Source organism: Cantharellus anzutake, assembly GCF_015039405.1.
Source record: "Cantharellus anzutake strain C23 chromosome Unknown EI90scaffold_7, whole genome shotgun sequence".
NCBI lineage: Eukaryota > Fungi > Basidiomycota > Agaricomycetes > Cantharellales > Hydnaceae > Cantharellus > Cantharellus anzutake.
The window spans coordinates 934,622-950,425 of record NW_024066957.1 but is presented as its reverse complement, the minus strand read 5'-3'; the positions used below and the strand labels follow the sequence as shown (position 1 = coordinate 950,425).

Here is a 15,804-nt window from a genome sequence, read left to right as displayed (position 1 = left end):
CTTGAATGATTGAATATTCTGATTCAAATCCTGTCACGTAGCGGAACTCTCCGAATTATATTGTTACAGATTCTTTTTATTGTCACGAAGTGACACTGGATTCTTTTGTCGTTAGCTGTAATATTACAAGAGATAAGGAAGGTGAATCGTATGAGTACTCTGACTCCAATAATTGATAATTTGGCAGTTGTTCTATTAACACCATCGCAATCTGGCGAATGCTGCATACCTATACTCCCATCCCGGCTGATGGCTTCCACATCTTGATAAACGCTGACCGAGAACCCCAATTGTACCGGAAATTTGGCAGGTTTCAGGTATTTTGACCTGCCAAAGTTCTTCTACCCTCCCTGCTTCTGTCGGCACTTCGTCTTTGATCGTCGCTGTTGTAAACGCGGCGTTCCAACAGTCGCACATTCCGACAGTGTAACGTTCCTCAATCCTGTGCCTCATGTGGGCAACTTGAAGGTAGACGATCTTGACCCTGGTGGGGTCAAAGGGAAGGCGAAACGGCCCCCTTCTTAGACCGATACCTTTCGTGTTGCTACAGTGTCATTCTCACGAAATTCACTAAGAGCTCGCCAAAGTTTTCTTGACTCACCTCACCAGCTAATACATAAGATGCCAAAGTGGGTAAACAAATGCATGCTGGAATTCGCTAGCAGACAATAGTAGACAGAAAGAACCCGCGTGAACAGTCGGAGCTGATGGTTAAACATGAGCTCAGCTGTTCGCTCAAGTTGAGGCCCCATGTCAACTCTACAGCACCCTTGTTCCATCCTATAACAACCGCCGCATCATACTAACGACACTTAGGCTCAATTGGTTTTTCTAACGCGGTATTGATGCGAAATACTGCCAGTACCAATGTTTTATTCACTATTTGATTGGTGTGGTGTTATGCTGTAAGCGATATAGGTGCCCCGTCACATAGAGGCGCGGAATGCCACAAATTTTGGACTTCCAAGTTCTCTCCTGTGAGACGGCTGAGATGATATTTTCTTACTTCACACCCGTTGCTACTTCGTTTATGTATGTAGTACATACGCCGTGTGCGAGACTCAGTACGTTATCAATGATAATGCGCTGTACGTACGGACTCAGTCTCAAAGTAGAGAGCTATTATTATTACCTGTACGCACGGGCTATAACATCGAAGCGCAATCAGTATACAAAAGTATGGTGGGGTTAAGAAAGGATGTCACCTCAGTCTCGAAGTAGAGAACTTAGGGTAGGGAAAAATGGTGTCTCTTATACGACGAGCGCTAATATCGGGAAGTGCGTCAATCGAGCCGGAATCGTCGGCCGTATCTTGCATCCATACCACGTTGAGACTAATCGTGAACAGGCACCGTTAGCCATAGTGATCTCCAACACATATGCGTCACGTACAGCATGTATTGCAACACATCGTCCCAGGAAGCTTTCGGGGAACAGGCCAGCTTTGTTGTTGTTGTGGCCTTTCGTAAACGTAATATTGACGGGCCAGTAGCCCGTATTTTTCACGTTCTGCGCAGACTTGGGGGAAAATGGCAAGCGTGAAAATGCATTTCATGTCATGTAAGTTCCACGAAAGGCTTTTGGTGTATGTTCGGAAGCTCAGGCTGCTGTTCCGTACTAAAGAGTTGTTGGGTCGAGACATTTATCATCGCATTCCTAGGCCCCGTGGGTTCTCCATAGTTCAAAGGTTTACGGGACGAGAGAAGAGTCGCATGTGCTTATAGAAAGACTGCTCCTAACATAAAAAAAACTAACGTCATTTTCTCTTGTGCAACTTTCCCTCAGTGCTTTACTGTCGGGCTCTGTGAGAGTGGCTCGGGCGGCAGGTGGCGTCAATTGCAGACACGGGTGCTTCTGAGGGAGTCTCCCGGTTGGAAGGTAATTTCCAATTTGAACAGAAACCTCTTGCACAGGATTATGGTGTTCGGGGAACGCAAAACATTTGATTGCGGGGGCTCGGGAGTCGGGGTGGTCGTGGTTGTCATTGGGTTTCATAAGATCATGAAGGAAACAAGTCGACAGACCGATGAAAAACGGGAAGAACTCGTAACAACACAGACGTGCCCAAGAATTAATTTTGAGTTTCGGCCTCGTTGGCCATTTCATTGTTCTTGAGCTTGAGCTTTGTGTTTGTGTGGAACCAGATGTGCGCAGCGCGGAAATATTGCTTCTTCATCGTAAGACCCTTCCGACTCCTCATGCTGATGGTGGCACGCAATGTGAACGGAAATTAATGAGCTAAAGCCACGGGAATTTTTTTTTTTACACCTACAACGGTTCATACCCATCGGGAATCCTTTCCTTCTCCAATATGATCCTTAAAGTCTTTACGTCCCCACCCAATATTTCATAGAACACGCTTGCGTTACTGTATGCAAAGAATGCGTGAAGGAATTTGAGCGAAAATTCAGGGTTGTCACGCCTCGACTCCGCGAAGCGCAAGGAAAGAGCCTTTCCCAGATCCTTTGGGGTGACTTGCCCTTCGGGGTGCTCAGGTGTAGCAGGACCAGTGGCAGACTCCAGAAGACGTTCAATGAGGTGTTTGTCGGGTATGGTTTGGTCCGGAGCGAAGAAAGTGTCAGATCCTGCAACCGACACACTATCAGCAATGAAGGGGACAAAGAACGTATATGATTGAACGCACGGAGAAGACTGGAATCATGCTCAATGATATTGTGCTTAGCCAGATCGCTATCGAAGTACATAAAACAAACAAAATTGGGAATAAGTAGTTGAGTCGAGTTAGGACATACCTAAGATCGAGCGTATCCTTCTTGTAAAGTTTCCTTACTGAATTGCAGGTATCTCTGCAAAATGGTGCACCCAAATTCCAAGTTTTCTCGAGCGCTTCAGCCAGGAATGGCAGCGGAATGTTCCTTCCATCTCTAGGAATAATCCCATGGTTCGCCATCGCATCTAGTGGTAATACGTGGGGAAAGATGTTGCCTCCCAATGGGGTGATCAAAACGACTATGCTCACTTAGCCCTGGACACGGCGACCTCGAGTCTGTCTCGGGATTAGGAGGGATGAACTCGGGCCAGAGACCGTTGTACCCAGGCTGGCCTTCCTTGTACATCGCTCCCTTCTTGATTTTGGGCGTCAAGAGATTGATGAACACGAGGCCAGTGTCCCATGTTTGGAGGTAAAAAAAGTTCCAAAGGTCTTGCAGAATTGTCGCCATGATTTTCTCGGGAGGGGTTTACGAAGTAGAGAAGACTCAAGAGAAAGAAGAAGCTTATAAAGAGGCTCGTAATGGACGGGCGAGGCCATTCTATATACTTGAAAAGGGAACTGTCAAAATGGTCCGGAGCAGATTCACGCGCAATCCGAGCGCCTATAACGGCCGGAGTTGTGCATAGGGAACACCGAAGTTCCTCGTTACTCAGCCCGACCTCCGCCTTGTCGAGCGCGAGCTTGTCTGTTATTGCATGACAAAAACATCGAGACGGTATTCTCACGGCTTAATATATTAGTCACTCAACCACGTATCCGATTAGCGGAAATGCCGTGCCGAAGGAGCGGGCGCAACCAGCGCTCGAGCTCCTTACAGCTAGCGACGAAAGAATCATCTAGCAGAGTTCATTGCAATTCTTTTGTCATTACTAAGAGATAAGGAAGGTGCGTCGTATGAGTACTCTGACTCCAATAACTGGTAATTTGGCAGTCGTTCTGTGCATAAATTAGCACCATAACTTGAATGTGCCAGTTCCCCCAAGAAATCAGGGATGAATCATGGGAATGTGGGGGTGCCCTGCCCTCTTCAACACTGGGTCAAGCATCAATGCGCAGGGAACTCAGCAGTTAACTAGTTGCCAATAGAATTCACGATCACGTCGATGATTTTCTGCTGTCTCGCCCGCTCCTTTGGATCCTTCGTCACATACATCGTCGGGACACCCAATTTCTCAAGGGTAGTCTGCTGCTTCTCAGTAAGACTATCCCAAGCTATCAGAACCCTTTCTTTATCATATTTCCGCAGTTCATGTCGAAACTCCTTCTCCAATTGCTACGCAATGTGACGATCAGCTTCTCATCACAATCAGCGGGTGGGTTGACCTTACTTCTATCTCTCGGGTGGTGGGAGCGATGTTTATGATCCTACATCTGAGTTGACACCGTAAGTATCGATTGCAAATGACCCGCCACCATGTGCGCACCTATCGTGAAGATCTTTGACCCGCTTCTTCTGCTGTTCAATGATTCGTGTCCGTCCATCCCACAAGCTAGTTTCCAAGTTTTCTTGATCGTTTTTCAGCTTTAATCAATAGATGTTGACCTGGATCGCGAGTCGGACGGAGCACACAGACAAACCTGGACGATCGTGTTTATGACAAGAGGGTCCTCAAGCAGGCCGGCGAGAGCAGACAGAGACTGTTTATAAGAGGCATCTCGGAGGGACGTGTTTGGGACGACATTTGAGGGAGATCCTTGCAGAGCCGTGATCGATTCAGCTCCAGGCGTTGGTAAAGGACGTTGAACCAAAGGTTGAAGGCGAGATAAGAGCGAAGAAAGGTGCTTTGACAAAGAAGAGGGTGGAGATGAAGTATTTGTTGGAGCAGAAGATGAAGAAGCGGGTGGCCGCGTTGGGGAAGAAATCTCTTGGGCTGACGGACCAGTGTCACCTGGTACATCGGTGGGTTGAACTGCCGTCGTTTCATTAGAAGTTATGGGCGGTGTGGACGCAGATGATCCTGGGAACGTAAATATCGCAGAAGAACGGAGAGAATCAAGAAGGGCACTGATGCTCGCTGGGTCCTGCGTGTTTTTAATTTCATATCCGAGAGTGTTAGTAATTGAGAAACAAACATGCCTTTACGTTAGAAAGATCCATAGGACTTCGCAGCGAGAATCGTTGTAAAGCGGAAAGCAGTGGTAGACCGGTTTGCTCGAGTGAAGAGCTGAAAAATACGGCTCCGAATGCAAGTCACCTCGCGCTTCCGAAGCGCCCCAATTCTGAGTAGGTTACTTAATCAGGGAAGGGGCCGCATTGTGACAAACACGTGAGTGCTGCAAGCAGGCACCCAATAGAGGCTGGTAACTTGCCTACACTCAGAACGAGTATACATAATACACGATCAATAATTTGTCTAGTATAGGAACATTCACAGATCTAGGAGAATTCGTCTACCTGTCACCTACACAACACCATAATGCGAGACACTTCATCTGGCACGCAGATGCGGTCATTCATCTTGACGCGAAGCTCAGATGCTCCCCTCGGCCATCTTGAAGGCGTAATAACGAACCATCTCCTCAACGCCAGCGGCGACAGGCCATCTTGGCTGCCATCCCAGAGACTCCTTGGCTCTGGTTGTATCAGGACGGCGTTTTTGGGGATCGTCGACGGGCATAGGTTTGTGGATGATATTGACGCGTTTAGGGTTTTCGGTGCCGCTCTCCTTCTGCACCTTCTCAACAACATCACGCACAACTTTGGCGAAGTCAAGGATATTGAACTCCTCGGCAGTGCCAATGTTAACGGGGCGCTTCTCGTCAGAGTTCATTAACAGGATAAGCCCGTCGACGAGGTCATAAATGTACTGGAAGGAACGGGTCTGCGAGCCGTCTCCATAGACGGTCATGTCTTCACCACGAAGCGCCTGGAGGATAAAGTTGGACACGACACGCCCGTCAAAGGGGTTCATACGAGGCCCTGGAAATGCATGGTAAGAAGCGCCACAGATAATCAATGACGGGACAACTTGCCATAAGAGTTGAAAATACGCGCAACTCGAACATCTACGCCGTCTTGGAGATGGAAACCATACGTAAGAGTTTCCGCAACCCGCTTTCCTTCGTCGTAGCAAGCACGTGGCCCAATAGGATTGACATGGCCCCAACTGTAAAAGCATAGGATTAAGGCACAATCCACAAATTGTAAGGATTTACGTACTATTCCTCGGATTGAGGGTGAACTTCGGGATCGCCATAGATCTCTGTCAGAAAAATGATGTTCCGTTGTCATGTACAGCAGATTAAATGCAAAAAAGCGCGTACCGGACGTGGAGGTCAACAAGAAACGCGCCTTAGTACGCTTAGCAAGCCCTAACATATTCAGGGTCCCCAGGAACGATGTCTTGATAGTCTTGACAGCGTTGAACTGGTAATGAGGGGGAGACGCTGGGCAAGCAAGGTGATAAATTTCTGGCGATTGAAGGTTCAGATGGCCGTGACACCAGTGCAAGCACGATGAGTCAGAAACGTACGATCACACTCGATCATAAATGGCTCAATGATGTCGTGACGAATCAACTCAAAATTGGGGTGCCCAACCCAATGACTGACGGTTGTCTTGGATCCAGTAAAAAAGTTGTCAAGAACATGGACCTCATGGCCGAGAAGCATAAGGCGATCCACGAGATGGGAGCCAACAAACCCAGCACCTCCAGTAACGAGGATACGTTTGCGCTGGGAGGGGGGGACGAGGCGAACAGGAGCAAAACGAGAGAGGGTTGTATAAGAGATTGTGTTGTCCTCAGAATGATAGATAGACTTGGAACCATATGCAGAGCGTGAAAACTTCTTGCTGAGTTCTGTTTCTTCGTCGGCATTCTCAGCGTTGGCGGAGGACGTCACATAGTGGGGACGGAGGTAGAGAGATCGAAGAACATCCACAGAAACCTCAGAGTCGAAGCCGAACCGCTTATGTCCAACTGTGAGGATCTGGTTACCATTGATGTCACTCATCCTTGCGTATCGATCTGAACTCGACGCGTTGATCAGCAAAAACTTCCATACCCACCAACAAACACGTTGCATACCGCTTGACTTTTGTGCTGAACACGGGAGGAACCCACAACACTGTTTCGAGAGTAAGCAAGCTTTTGAAGGGAATTTGCTTCCGGTACATACAGCCCATTTTGACGTCAACCCAAAACTTCAGTTGTGGCCCCTGGGTCCGAGATACTTGCTAGTAGAGTATCAAAAGGGCTATTTTAGCATGCCTAAGGTCTATGGCAAGAAGATAGTGGCCCGTCACGACCCTCTGGCCATCGAAATCAGCCAAGATGAGCAGTTGGCAAAACACGGTCTTATATCTAAACCTGGTCGTCGAAATAAGAGAGCCAGAAAGGATGAGGTTGGGGAGGGCGTAGAAGTATGCCATTTTGAACTCCGCTAAAGTCCCCATCTCATCTGTTTGACACAATTTTCAGGAAACGTTGGATGCTAAAACTTCGAAGAAGATCCTATCGCTGGCCCAAGCCCAGCAGGATGAGATCAACGGAGAGGAAGAAGACGGGAAGGAAGGGTCCACGGCTGAGCTTTTGAATGGGTGCGTTCCTCGGCGGAATCCCTCATTTTCGGTGCTTAAGTTGAACACAGGGATGAAATAGAGCCACGAATCAGAATACGCACGGAGATTGGGGATAAGGAGAGCCACGAGGGGGAAGAGGAGGATGAGAAGGAGTGGGATGAAGACGAAGAGTACGAAGAATTGGTGCGATGAATTTGTCTCCGCTACATCGCTTTACTGAGCAATGAGGCCAGGAAATTGATCCCGAAGACCTAAACACTCTGGAAAGGTTGCTTCCAGAAGGCCCAAACACCCACCGGACACTCGCCGATATCATTCTCGAAAAAATAGAATCCTCGAAAAGACCAGATCAAACTTCATCCGCACCAACTATAGTCCGTCGAGGTTGGTGCTCTGAGATAATGTCGTGTTCATCATTCGGACTGACTCTTGGTAACTTTCCAAGCTGATGGTTCCCTTGATCCTGCGGCGGGACTCGATCCAAGGATTGTCGCTGTATACTCAAAGTACGCACGTCATTCGTATCGCATTAGCGGTAACTGATATTCTCAAACTAGAGTTGGGGGACTTTTTCAAAAAGGACGCTACAAGTCTGGCCCAGTTCCCAAAGTTTTCAAAATTCTCCCTACACACCCCGAATGGGCACGATATTTAGCTCTTACCAACCCCGAGAATTGGTCGCCACAGGCCACTTTCGAGGCAACCAAAATCTTTATCTCCAACCTTAAACCCGAGCAAGCCCGTGTGTTCCTCGAGGGTGTCGTCCTACCGAATGTTAGAGATGATATACAAGAGCACGGTGGGAAGCTGAATGTCCACCTCTACAACGCTCTGAGGAAGGGCCTGTATAAGCCTGCAGCTTGGTTCAAGGGGATATTGTTCCCACTATGCAAGGTGAGTATATGGCTATCCGTCGAGGATCGGCCCTCCATGGTATGCTGAATGAGCATGCCAGGGCGGATGTACCCTCAAAGAAGCGTCGATCGTTGGGTCCGTTTTGTCACGGGTCCGTATCCCCATCCTGCATTCGGCCGCTGCACTCTTACGACTTGCTAGCATGGACTACTCAGGCGAGTCATGCGATAAAGAGGTATTTGTCTTTGACACCAATCTGCCCAAATAGGGTCAACGTCTCTGTTCATTCGAGTCCTTCTGGACAAGAAATATGCCCTTCCCTACCAAGTCGTTGACGGCTTGTGGTCCCATTTCGTGCGTTTAGCTAACGAACGCAAGGCACCAATGCGTCCCGGGGACAAACTCCCTGTGTTATGGCACCAAAGTCTCTTGGTTTTCTGTCAACGGTCAGTGTCCTAGCGAGAAATTTATTACATGAGGCTAATAGATTTGTTTTCTAGTTATGCTTCAGATATGACTCCCGACCAGAAAGATGCTCTGTTAGATGTAGTACGCATTCAATATCACCCTCAAATTGGGCCCGAAATTCGAAGAGAGCTTGTCCACTCTGTAGCACGTGGGGAGCCGAGACCGACAGAGGATGTCGAGATGCGGGGCGCTTAACCTGCAAGCATGGGGATTGATTTTATTATGCACTATATTAGCATCGATGGGTGTAATGACACTGGCGTTGTTGATCTTAACACCGGGTAGTATTAGAACAGTGGATCGCATAAGACTTTTTAGCACATTGCTCGGAATAAACAAAATAGACGAGGCATGGAAAAGGAGACCGCGTCCAAGAGCTTCAATACAGCAGTTCGACATCACCCTCTGCCATCTTATCGATATCATAGTAGCTGACTTTTCTTCCAGCAGCGGCTCTTGGATCCTCCTTGGCATTGGGCGGCGGCGGACCACCAGTCAATATGTCGACACTGACACTCCCACCGCGTCGGCGCTTGGAGTGAGGACCGGGTTCTAGTTTCGCTGATGACACAGGTTTGGCAGGCAACCCCTCAATCGGTGGTGGTGGACCGCCTCGAGCACTTCCGGGACTAGGAGCAAAATCACCTAAACGATCAGAGAGCTTCCGGGAAGCAGGCCCTGAGAAAGGTGGCGGGCTTCGACTGCGACCCCGAGCTCCTGAGTCATAGCCATACCCACGAGCGGGAGGATAAGGATCATAGTAGCGCCCATAATAGTCTGGCCATCCTGGATAATATCCGCCATACTGAGGTGGGTAAGAACCATAACCACCACTGTTACTCCGGCCTCGTGTTTCAGAAGGACGAGATCGAAGCCCGTAAGCTTCACCTGGTGCCTGCTGTCCCGCACCGGAAGGGGGAGGAGGATGTGAAAATGGCGCAATCCTCCGAGGGTCGAGCGCGAAGTTATTGAAAAACGGAATCTGCGGACAGTGTCGTTGGGAGAGCGGGCTTTTGACAAAGAACGTAACATACCTCTTCCAGCTGCTGGACAAGCTCAGGATGCTTGCCGGACACATGCTTCTGTACAAAGCTCATGGCCTTAAACAATTTGGTGCACGCTTTACACCTGAATTTCCTTCATCTTCCTGTTTAACGTGCGGCTCAACAGCTTTCGTCAATTCTCTAAGAAACCAGGTCTAGAAGGGCTTATCTAAATAAGGACTGTAACGCACTCATCATAGAGTTTTCCTCCATAATCGCGAGGATCGGCATTGTCACGATCGATCAGTAATGCCGTCCTCTGATCCAGATTTTCGCTCCATCGATCATCTATGACATCACATTAGAAAAGTTCATGGTTCGCGAATACTGACCATGCCTTTGGCCGGTTCTGAGGAACGCTTCGGAGTCCTGATGTGCTTAATGCATTGCCTTTGAAGCTCTTCTTCGTGGTCGGTAATCGCGGAGCAATAGTAACAGCAGTTGAATGCCATACGAAGATACGCCAAATACAAGTCAAGCTCAATCATGTTCTGATATAAAATTTAAGTGGACACTCTAGTGAGATGCACACATTCGTACCTTTTTCACCCTTAAGGTACCTTCTGATGATCCCTCATCCTTATGCTTCTCATTTAAATCACTAAGTAGCTTTTCGAGTCGCTTGTTCAGTGCCTCAGTGCCGCGATCTTTGGGTTCCCTTGTGGGTTCCACTGTCATTTCACTATCCGCTGCTGGCTCAGCATCACCAGTTATAACGGCATCTGAATCATCAGGTAGTTCTCCTCCATTGCTTTGCTTGAGATTTCTGGGCTCAGGAAGCTTTTCTGGCAGCGTCTGAAGATGATACGCTTCGTCTTCAAGGACAGCAGCTAGCTTTTTGACATTAGCCAGATCCTTCTCAATTCGCTCAGGTTCACTCGCACTCTCAGGAGTGCGACGGGCCCTCGAACGAAAGGGACGAGTGCTATGTGTGACATGAAGTTTGAAACCTTCAATCTTCACCGACGTGGCATTAGAACATGCATGTGGAACAGGAGTAGGGGACGTGACGTACCTTCGCTTCGCTAAGTTTCTCAACAGTACTCGACATCTCCGTTTCGTCCATAAATCTGATCCACCCTGCTCGATAGTAATTTTTCTTTTGCATCGTATCGCCAAGTCCTAGGTGAAGGAATCCAGGAATATCGCGACATGCCTAATGGAATTTTAGCTCAGCCAAAGACCAGTAACAAACCAATCTACCTTCTCTATCTTCACCCTGCCAATGTCAGGAGGAATTGTGCGAATAAGGACCTGATTGCCCTCCGGCATGACACTGATCTCCTCATCACGAGTTTTGCCGCCTCCCGGAGGAGATTCTGCACGTTTACCGTTCCCGTTGGGCTCAATGGCACTCTCCGCTATGGGCAGGTCCTCATCCGCCGCTTCTGCTGCCTCGTCTCCTTTCGCTTCTTCAGCTGAAGGCATTTCCATATCTCCATTGCTAGGGTTAGCAGTCAGAGAGTCAATGACCTTTTCGTCATCTTTGTTGGGCTCGAGAGCTGGGTCATGTTTCCCTTCCTCAAGCTCGCGAATGAATTTCCCAATTCGACCACTCCACCCCTCGCGTCGAACACGGCGACGAAGATTTACAAAAGGAAGTGAGGGATTATACTTCTCGTTGAACCACGGAAAAGCTTTATGATACTGAAACATGATGGATAACTACATAGATGAACGCATCAGGCACGATACATCATAGGAAAAGATCTGCCCACCTGCTTGTTGAGCATATGCTTCCTATACTTCTCATAGCGAATCTTCATGACAGTGTGGGGATCCGTTTCTTTGTCCTCTTCAGCCGTGTTGGTGTCATCCGTGGATGATTCATCAGGATGATTTGCTTGCCACCAGTCAGTGAAATGTCGGATTCCTATAGCCACGTCATAATCATAGGGATCGGGCACTCTAGCCCGAGATGCGTTGGGTGAGCGTTGGCGCCCGCTGCGAGAATCTTCCAAGAACTTGAGCAAAACTACGGTGATCTGTATGATTCCCCCTCACCTTCATCATATCTTGGTCGCGGATCATATCGATCCCGCTCGGAAGGTGACATGGACCGGCGGCGCTTGCGCCTTCCTGCAAACGAGGGTTACCAAGTCATTGCGGGGAACCAAACCGCGCTGAACAAACCGTCATCAAATCCAGGGCTTCGGCTACGGAAGCGGGTCTGAGCACGTCGCCGCTCCCACTCATCCCAGTCGCGGCCACGTCCAGAATAATCGTAGTACCGCTCACGCCCGAAACCATCACGTTCATACAAGTCTTGAGGATATGCTTCGCGCGTATTGCCGTAGGGTAACGGGCGTCCGCTGGGAGATCCATTCGGTCTAGGAGGAACAGAGTTATCGGAAGCGGGAGGAGGCCACGTCGCCATTTTTGAGGCGTATAGATGAAAGCTAGTGATCCAAAAGCAGAGAGAGCAAACGAAGTGTGAATTCCAGTTGATCCATGACAACAAGAGAGGAGAGCATGTTTGAAGACAGCGCGATGGCTGGTAGTGGACGGGGGGTAGAGTGAAGAGAATACAAACAGACCTCAAGAGTTTGTCGCGACTTGGATGCGCGAGTGAAGAAACGGACTTTGAATGACGGCGATATCGGACTTAAGGAACAACATTGGGCGAAAACCACTATGGATAATCACATTACAACAAATTTAGCATACAAACGGCCGTAGTCCATCTCAGAAAATGCTCCCCAAGATGTTGTCTATATCATCCGTAGGGGGGGAGGACACTGCCTTCGCTTTTTCTTTTTTCTTTGGTAACGTGTGAGGGTCATTGGCGTCCGTTTCCGCAACATCCATCGTGAGCTGAGGAGAAGCTTCTGCTTCCCTTTGCCATCCTATATTCTGCTTCCCTCTCCTGTTAAGCCTTCGGGCAGATTCCACCTTCTCAAGATAATCACTTTGTTCTTTTTTAGATTGGACTAGCTCGTGTCGAAGGCGAGCCACTCGTGAAGCCCGCTCATGAGCTATAGTTAATTACAAGAGACGCAGTAAGATAAATTTTGACAGAGAAAGGCAAAGAAAACGTACCCATTTGTTCCGTGAGCATGTTCCACTTGAAACGGGGCAGATACTTGATCATCCATAACTCGTAACGGAAACGATCGTGTATCTTCACGCCCATAGGTTGTCCATTCAGAATTTCAGCTACAGTTCGAGCTATTCTTTTGTCGCGGAACTCCACCCATCCTTCTGTGTACCGATCCGACTCCACACGATTCCGCTTCTGCCTTGGCCGTGACCCTTTCGCGTCTTCAAAGACAGATGGTTGTCAGCTTACTCCCACAGGAGGACTCGCGAATATCAGAGAAGGGTAGTTGGACTTGCCGTCCTTCTGAAGAAATACCCTTCCGAGGTCACCATGTATGCTTAGAAGCTGCCTGACTTTTGCTGGTCCCATACCAGGAGGTATTCGAGAGATGTAGACAACCCCGGATTTGGCTTGGGCATCATTAAAGGCTGCGAGGTCTGCAACAGCCGTACTTTTCGTGATATTTGCACCGTCATCTGCAACTTCACTGCCCGGATCGGCGCCGTCAGTTTCTCCGAGCGCTTCGTCGTCGCCTGCGTTAGAATCACCCTCCTTCTGAGATTGCAAGATGCTGCTGATTTCAGGCTGTGATATCCTCAAGTCGTCCTCATCCCAGGTATTCGTTGAGAATCTGGGGTCCATGTAAGTCGAAAAGAAAACAACTGAAACGGGTTGTCGGTCCCGGATGGAGATCACGCGAGACTAAGCTGAGGTGCCACATCATCGTGTACTCCCGACACCACCCTAATAAGTACATGTACATGTGTTCCTCATGTGAGCCCTCGGTGTAAAGAACAGGATAGCCACACTGGCAAAAGAAGTGTCGCTACCAGGAATCGAACCTGGATCGTTACGGGACATCAATCCACAACGTAACGTCTTAACCATTGGACGATGGCGACGAACATCGACTGCTGACTGATCGCAGATCTAAGATTCTTACTCGTTCTAGCGGAGAAGTAATCCGAACCACGTATCATTTTGGACTCCGTATCTGCGCCGGTCGGAGCGCATGATGGATTACACTATACATAATCAGTCATCTTCCATCTGCTTGTGTCCACAAGACCCCTCGAGTCACAATGATCTAAGTTTGAGGGCCGAAGTCCCGGATCGGGGGGTTGGTCGGGCAGCCCATTAGGCCTTGGCGCTGTTGAAGATTGCCTCCCTGTGAGTGACGGCACATAGCAATGGTACGTAGGGGCCAGAGGCACTAAACCCCCATCCGGACGCTGCATGTCTAGACGATACGGTGGCGGGGTTATATATGGACTACGCAAGCTACTGCCGCGTGTAGGCGCTATCTACGTCATTCGCTCATCGACCCGGGAGAGCCTCTTAGACCCAAAGCCAGCTAATCACGTTGGGCACTGGAGCAGCCTCTGGATCCCCGAGGATTCGAACAATGAAAGAGACGTAACAATCCAGGCGTCGTAACGTGCCCTGACATTAAGGCCTTCAGCAGAATGGGTTGTCGCCTTCGCGTGTCACAGTTGTTGCACAGAACGGGGAGGGCATAATGAAAGCTGAATTGATATCGAAAATTCGAGCAGCAGCATTGTGGTTGCAGGGGAAGCAGCAGAGCAGAGTCTCACTTAACATAACGCCGTCAGAATACCATGATACAGCTCAGGTCCTACAGGACTGTGCAACAAACCCCACGGGAGGAATCAGACAAACACTCCTTATCCTCGTTCCATTCGAGCCCATACGTGATACATCCTCGTCCCAACAGACGTCGCCCTCACCTAGCAGCTCTTGCCTGCGCTCGAGCTGAAAACCAATCGTCTTCCTCGTAGAGGCCCTTCTCTTGCGCACGATCCTTGGCACGCATGCGCACCCTGGCCTCCTTTCCGGCCTTAGGTACAAAAGTACGATGATATTCTTCTTCGCGAAGTTTCTGCGTGGCTTGCCGTAAATGGTTGATTGCGTGAGCGGCGGTTCGACTGGTGTGCTCATCTGGGTACCCGTCACCGAAAGCCCCCATATCCGCGATGTGGTCCGAGAAAGCATGCGGCTCCGGTGGACGTTTGGACGCACTCGGACAGTCCTGTAAAAACAAGTCAACAGGAGCTTGCAACAGTGATGAACGTTCGGGATACGGACGAAAGCCCAGTGGCCGGAGGCGCCACATATGAAACACATTCTATCCCAACCAACAAATCCTTCACCACTATCAGAATTCAGACGGCTACTGTCCGTCCGTGCAAGCAAAACCTTCTCGCGTCTTCTTGAAGAAATGTATGAATACACTCTCCAAATGGTGGGACAGGCCTGAAGATGAACATGTGTGAGGTGATGTATGCAGTTTCTACGCTAATTTGAGACATCACATTCTTGACATGTTGATGGGACCCACACCGTGAACATAACCTCGTTCCCCGGCGCTCCGTGCACTCCTACAGTGTGTCGGTTAACAAGAGCGAACCGTTGCCTCGAGGTGAGTCTCACTGTGTTCCGATGCCCTCTAGCACCACAATTCCAACATGTAAGACTCGTTGGGCACTCCCATGTCTTATGCCCCCCCTTTTCACCGCAAGTCAAACACTGGAAAAACGCTGAGCTCAAATTCGCAGGGAGATGGAGAAACATACGACTGTAACAACGCAGGTAGTGGCCCTGTGACCTTCTTTTCCACACGTCCCACAAACTTTGATTGGTCGAGAATCAAAATACCGCATGGCAGGCTATCAGGTAAACAAGTATTAGCATGGGCCCATCACCCGAGGACCTGGTCGACCTTTCCAAAGGGCGTAGAAGCCTCAGCCTCCGATCCTCCCAAATATATATTGTCTGGTAAAATGAGCCGATGAGGGTTCGGGTCCGTAGCAACGGGTGCACCACCCGAAACGTCAGAAGTGGGTGGTAGAAGGCTGGAGGGCATAGACGAAGAGGACATATCATTTCCATAGTCGAATTCGAAAAGGGGTATCGAGTCAGGTGTTTCAGCATGCCTCTTGGGCCGTTTAGACTTCCCACTTGATTTTCCATTCACGGGTTGATGCAGCACATCATCATCCCCGTCCGTAACAGACTCATGGAAGGAGTCGCTAGTCCTGAGATATGCGTTAGAAATAGGCCCCCTACAGCACTAAGCGAGACTGACGAGTTGCTTGCGGGAGGCATGGTTATGCCATAGATG

General features: G+C 49.2%; 7 protein-coding genes and 1 non-coding gene across 8 annotated transcripts; 1 reads left to right on the top strand and 7 right to left on the bottom strand.

Moving 5' to 3' along the window:
* Nucleotides 1–1,980: 1,980 nt before the first annotated feature.
* On the bottom strand, nucleotides 1,981–3,368 carry EI90DRAFT_3039964 (Chloroperoxidase). Its single transcript, XM_039058982.1, has 6 exons — nucleotides 3,261–3,368; nucleotides 2,981–3,182; nucleotides 2,754–2,916; nucleotides 2,645–2,691; nucleotides 2,273–2,585; nucleotides 1,981–2,201 (listed from the first exon to the last, which is right to left on the bottom strand). The coding sequence occupies exons 2-6, from the start codon at nucleotides 3,180–3,182 to the stop codon at nucleotides 2,072–2,074; spliced, it is 855 nt and encodes a 284-aa protein (XP_038920861.1). The 5' UTR covers nucleotides 3,261–3,368; the 3' UTR covers nucleotides 1,981–2,071.
* A 96-nt stretch (nucleotides 3,369–3,464) lies between these two features.
* EI90DRAFT_2436607 (uncharacterized protein) lies at nucleotides 3,465–4,976 on the bottom strand. Its single transcript, XM_039053032.1, has 5 exons — nucleotides 4,812–4,976; nucleotides 4,313–4,756; nucleotides 4,159–4,256; nucleotides 4,063–4,105; nucleotides 3,465–4,007 (listed from the first exon to the last, which is right to left on the bottom strand). The coding sequence occupies exons 1-5, from the start codon at nucleotides 4,830–4,832 to the stop codon at nucleotides 3,807–3,809; spliced, it is 807 nt and encodes a 268-aa protein (XP_038920860.1). The 5' UTR covers nucleotides 4,833–4,976; the 3' UTR covers nucleotides 3,465–3,806.
* An 8-nt stretch (nucleotides 4,977–4,984) lies between these two features.
* EI90DRAFT_3039959 (UDP-xylose synthase) lies at nucleotides 4,985–7,078 on the bottom strand. Its single transcript, XM_039058981.1, has 7 exons — nucleotides 6,854–7,078; nucleotides 6,763–6,802; nucleotides 6,208–6,702; nucleotides 5,999–6,145; nucleotides 5,895–5,937; nucleotides 5,708–5,841; nucleotides 4,985–5,654 (listed from the first exon to the last, which is right to left on the bottom strand). Exons 3-7 carry the CDS (start codon nucleotides 6,686–6,688, stop codon nucleotides 5,206–5,208), a joined length of 1,254 nt encoding a protein of 417 aa, XP_038920859.1. The 5' UTR covers nucleotides 6,689–6,702; nucleotides 6,763–6,802; nucleotides 6,854–7,078; the 3' UTR covers nucleotides 4,985–5,205.
* On the top strand, nucleotides 6,942–8,774 carry EI90DRAFT_2908172 (Bystin-domain-containing protein; the record flags this gene model as incomplete). The annotated part of the gene is given in 10 exon segments (XM_039054313.1): nucleotides 6,942–7,091; nucleotides 7,156–7,274; nucleotides 7,379–7,439; nucleotides 7,490–7,634; nucleotides 7,702–7,762; nucleotides 7,814–8,150; nucleotides 8,212–8,330; nucleotides 8,345–8,346; nucleotides 8,380–8,557; nucleotides 8,612–8,774. The coding sequence occupies 10 exon segments, from the start codon at nucleotides 6,942–6,944 to the stop codon at nucleotides 8,772–8,774; spliced, it is 1,335 nt and encodes a 444-aa protein (XP_038920858.1).
* Nucleotides 8,775–8,792: 18 nt separating this feature from the next.
* Nucleotides 8,793–11,288, bottom strand: EI90DRAFT_3039954 (uncharacterized protein). The gene is made up of 8 exons (XM_039058980.1): nucleotides 10,826–11,288; nucleotides 10,638–10,778; nucleotides 10,163–10,579; nucleotides 9,960–10,113; nucleotides 9,814–9,910; nucleotides 9,706–9,763; nucleotides 9,614–9,679; nucleotides 8,793–9,561 (listed from the first exon to the last, which is right to left on the bottom strand). The coding sequence occupies exons 1-8, from the start codon at nucleotides 11,276–11,278 to the stop codon at nucleotides 8,959–8,961; spliced, it is 1,989 nt and encodes a 662-aa protein (XP_038920857.1). The 5' UTR covers nucleotides 11,279–11,288; the 3' UTR covers nucleotides 8,793–8,958.
* Nucleotides 11,289–12,229: 941 nt separating this feature from the next.
* On the bottom strand, nucleotides 12,230–13,589 carry EI90DRAFT_2436486 (uncharacterized protein). The gene is made up of 3 exons (XM_039053030.1): nucleotides 12,959–13,589; nucleotides 12,662–12,883; nucleotides 12,230–12,597 (listed from the first exon to the last, which is right to left on the bottom strand). The coding sequence occupies exons 1-3, from the start codon at nucleotides 13,302–13,304 to the stop codon at nucleotides 12,308–12,310; spliced, it is 858 nt and encodes a 285-aa protein (XP_038920856.1). The 5' UTR covers nucleotides 13,305–13,589; the 3' UTR covers nucleotides 12,230–12,307.
* On the bottom strand, nucleotides 13,484–13,564 carry EI90DRAFT_t58. Its single transcript has one exon. It is a non-coding gene; the product is annotated as a tRNA-His (tRNA).
* Nucleotides 13,590–13,932: 343 nt separating the features above from the next.
* On the bottom strand, nucleotides 13,933–15,189 carry EI90DRAFT_3039950 (uncharacterized protein; the record flags this gene model as incomplete). The annotated part of the gene is made up of 4 exons (XM_039058979.1): nucleotides 15,114–15,189; nucleotides 15,022–15,061; nucleotides 14,769–14,973; nucleotides 13,933–14,712 (listed from the first exon to the last, which is right to left on the bottom strand). Coding segments are annotated over exons 2-4 (518 nt in total), but the record flags the coding sequence as incomplete, so codon positions are not given.
* Between the last annotated feature and the right edge of the window lie 615 nt (nucleotides 15,190–15,804).

Bases quoted from the DNA above. Each gene is read 5' to 3' on its own strand.
- EI90DRAFT_3039954 (XM_039058980.1), bottom strand. From the start codon at position 11,278: ATGTTTCAGTATCATAAAGCTTTTCCGTGGTTCAACGAGAAGTATAAT. The intron at 10,779-10,825 runs GTAGATTGGTTT...AAATTCCATTAG, and splicing joins GCAGGGTGAAGATAGAGAAG to GCATGTCGCGATATTCCTGG. The intron at 9,680-9,705 runs GTAAAGCGTGCA...AAATTGTTTAAG, and splicing joins AAGATGAAGGAAATTCAGGT to GCCATGAGCTTTGTACAGAA.
- EI90DRAFT_3039959 (XM_039058981.1), bottom strand. From the start codon at position 6,688: ATGAGTGACATCAATGGTAACCAGATCCTCACAGTTGGACATAAGCGG. The intron at 6,146-6,207 runs GTACGTTTCTGA...TTCAATCGCCAG, and splicing joins ATTTATGATCGAGTGTGATC to AAATTTATCACCTTGCTTGC. The intron at 5,938-5,998 runs GTACGCGCTTTT...TTTTTCTGACAG, and splicing joins CTTGTTGACCTCCACGTCCG to AGATCTATGGCGATCCCGAA.
- EI90DRAFT_3039964 (XM_039058982.1), bottom strand. From the start codon at position 3,182: ATGGCGACAATTCTGCAAGACCTTTGGAACTTTTTTTACCTCCAAACA. The intron at 2,586-2,644 runs GTGCGTTCAATC...TGTCGGTTGCAG, and splicing joins GCATGATTCCAGTCTTCTCC to GATCTGACACTTTCTTCGCT. The intron at 2,202-2,272 runs GTAGGTGTAAAA...TGCCACCATCAG, and splicing joins CCCGATGGGTATGAACCGTT to CATGAGGAGTCGGAAGGGTC.
- EI90DRAFT_2436607 (XM_039053032.1), bottom strand. From the start codon at position 4,832: ATGGATCTTTCTAACGTAAAG. The intron at 4,257-4,312 runs GTTTGTCTGTGT...TATTGATTAAAG, and splicing joins TCATAAACACGATCGTCCAG to CTGAAAAACGATCAAGAAAA. The intron at 4,106-4,158 runs GTGCGCACATGG...GTGTCAACTCAG, and splicing joins GTCAAAGATCTTCACGATAG to ATGTAGGATCATAAACATCG.
- EI90DRAFT_2436486 (XM_039053030.1), bottom strand. From the start codon at position 13,304: ATGGACCCCAGATTCTCAACGAATACCTGGGATGAGGACGACTTGAGG. The intron at 12,884-12,958 runs GCAAGTCCAACT...CTGTCTTTGAAG, and splicing joins GGTATTTCTTCAGAAGGACG to ACGCGAAAGGGTCACGGCCA. The intron at 12,598-12,661 runs GTACGTTTTCTT...AATTAACTATAG, and splicing joins CATGCTCACGGAACAAATGG to CTCATGAGCGGGCTTCACGA.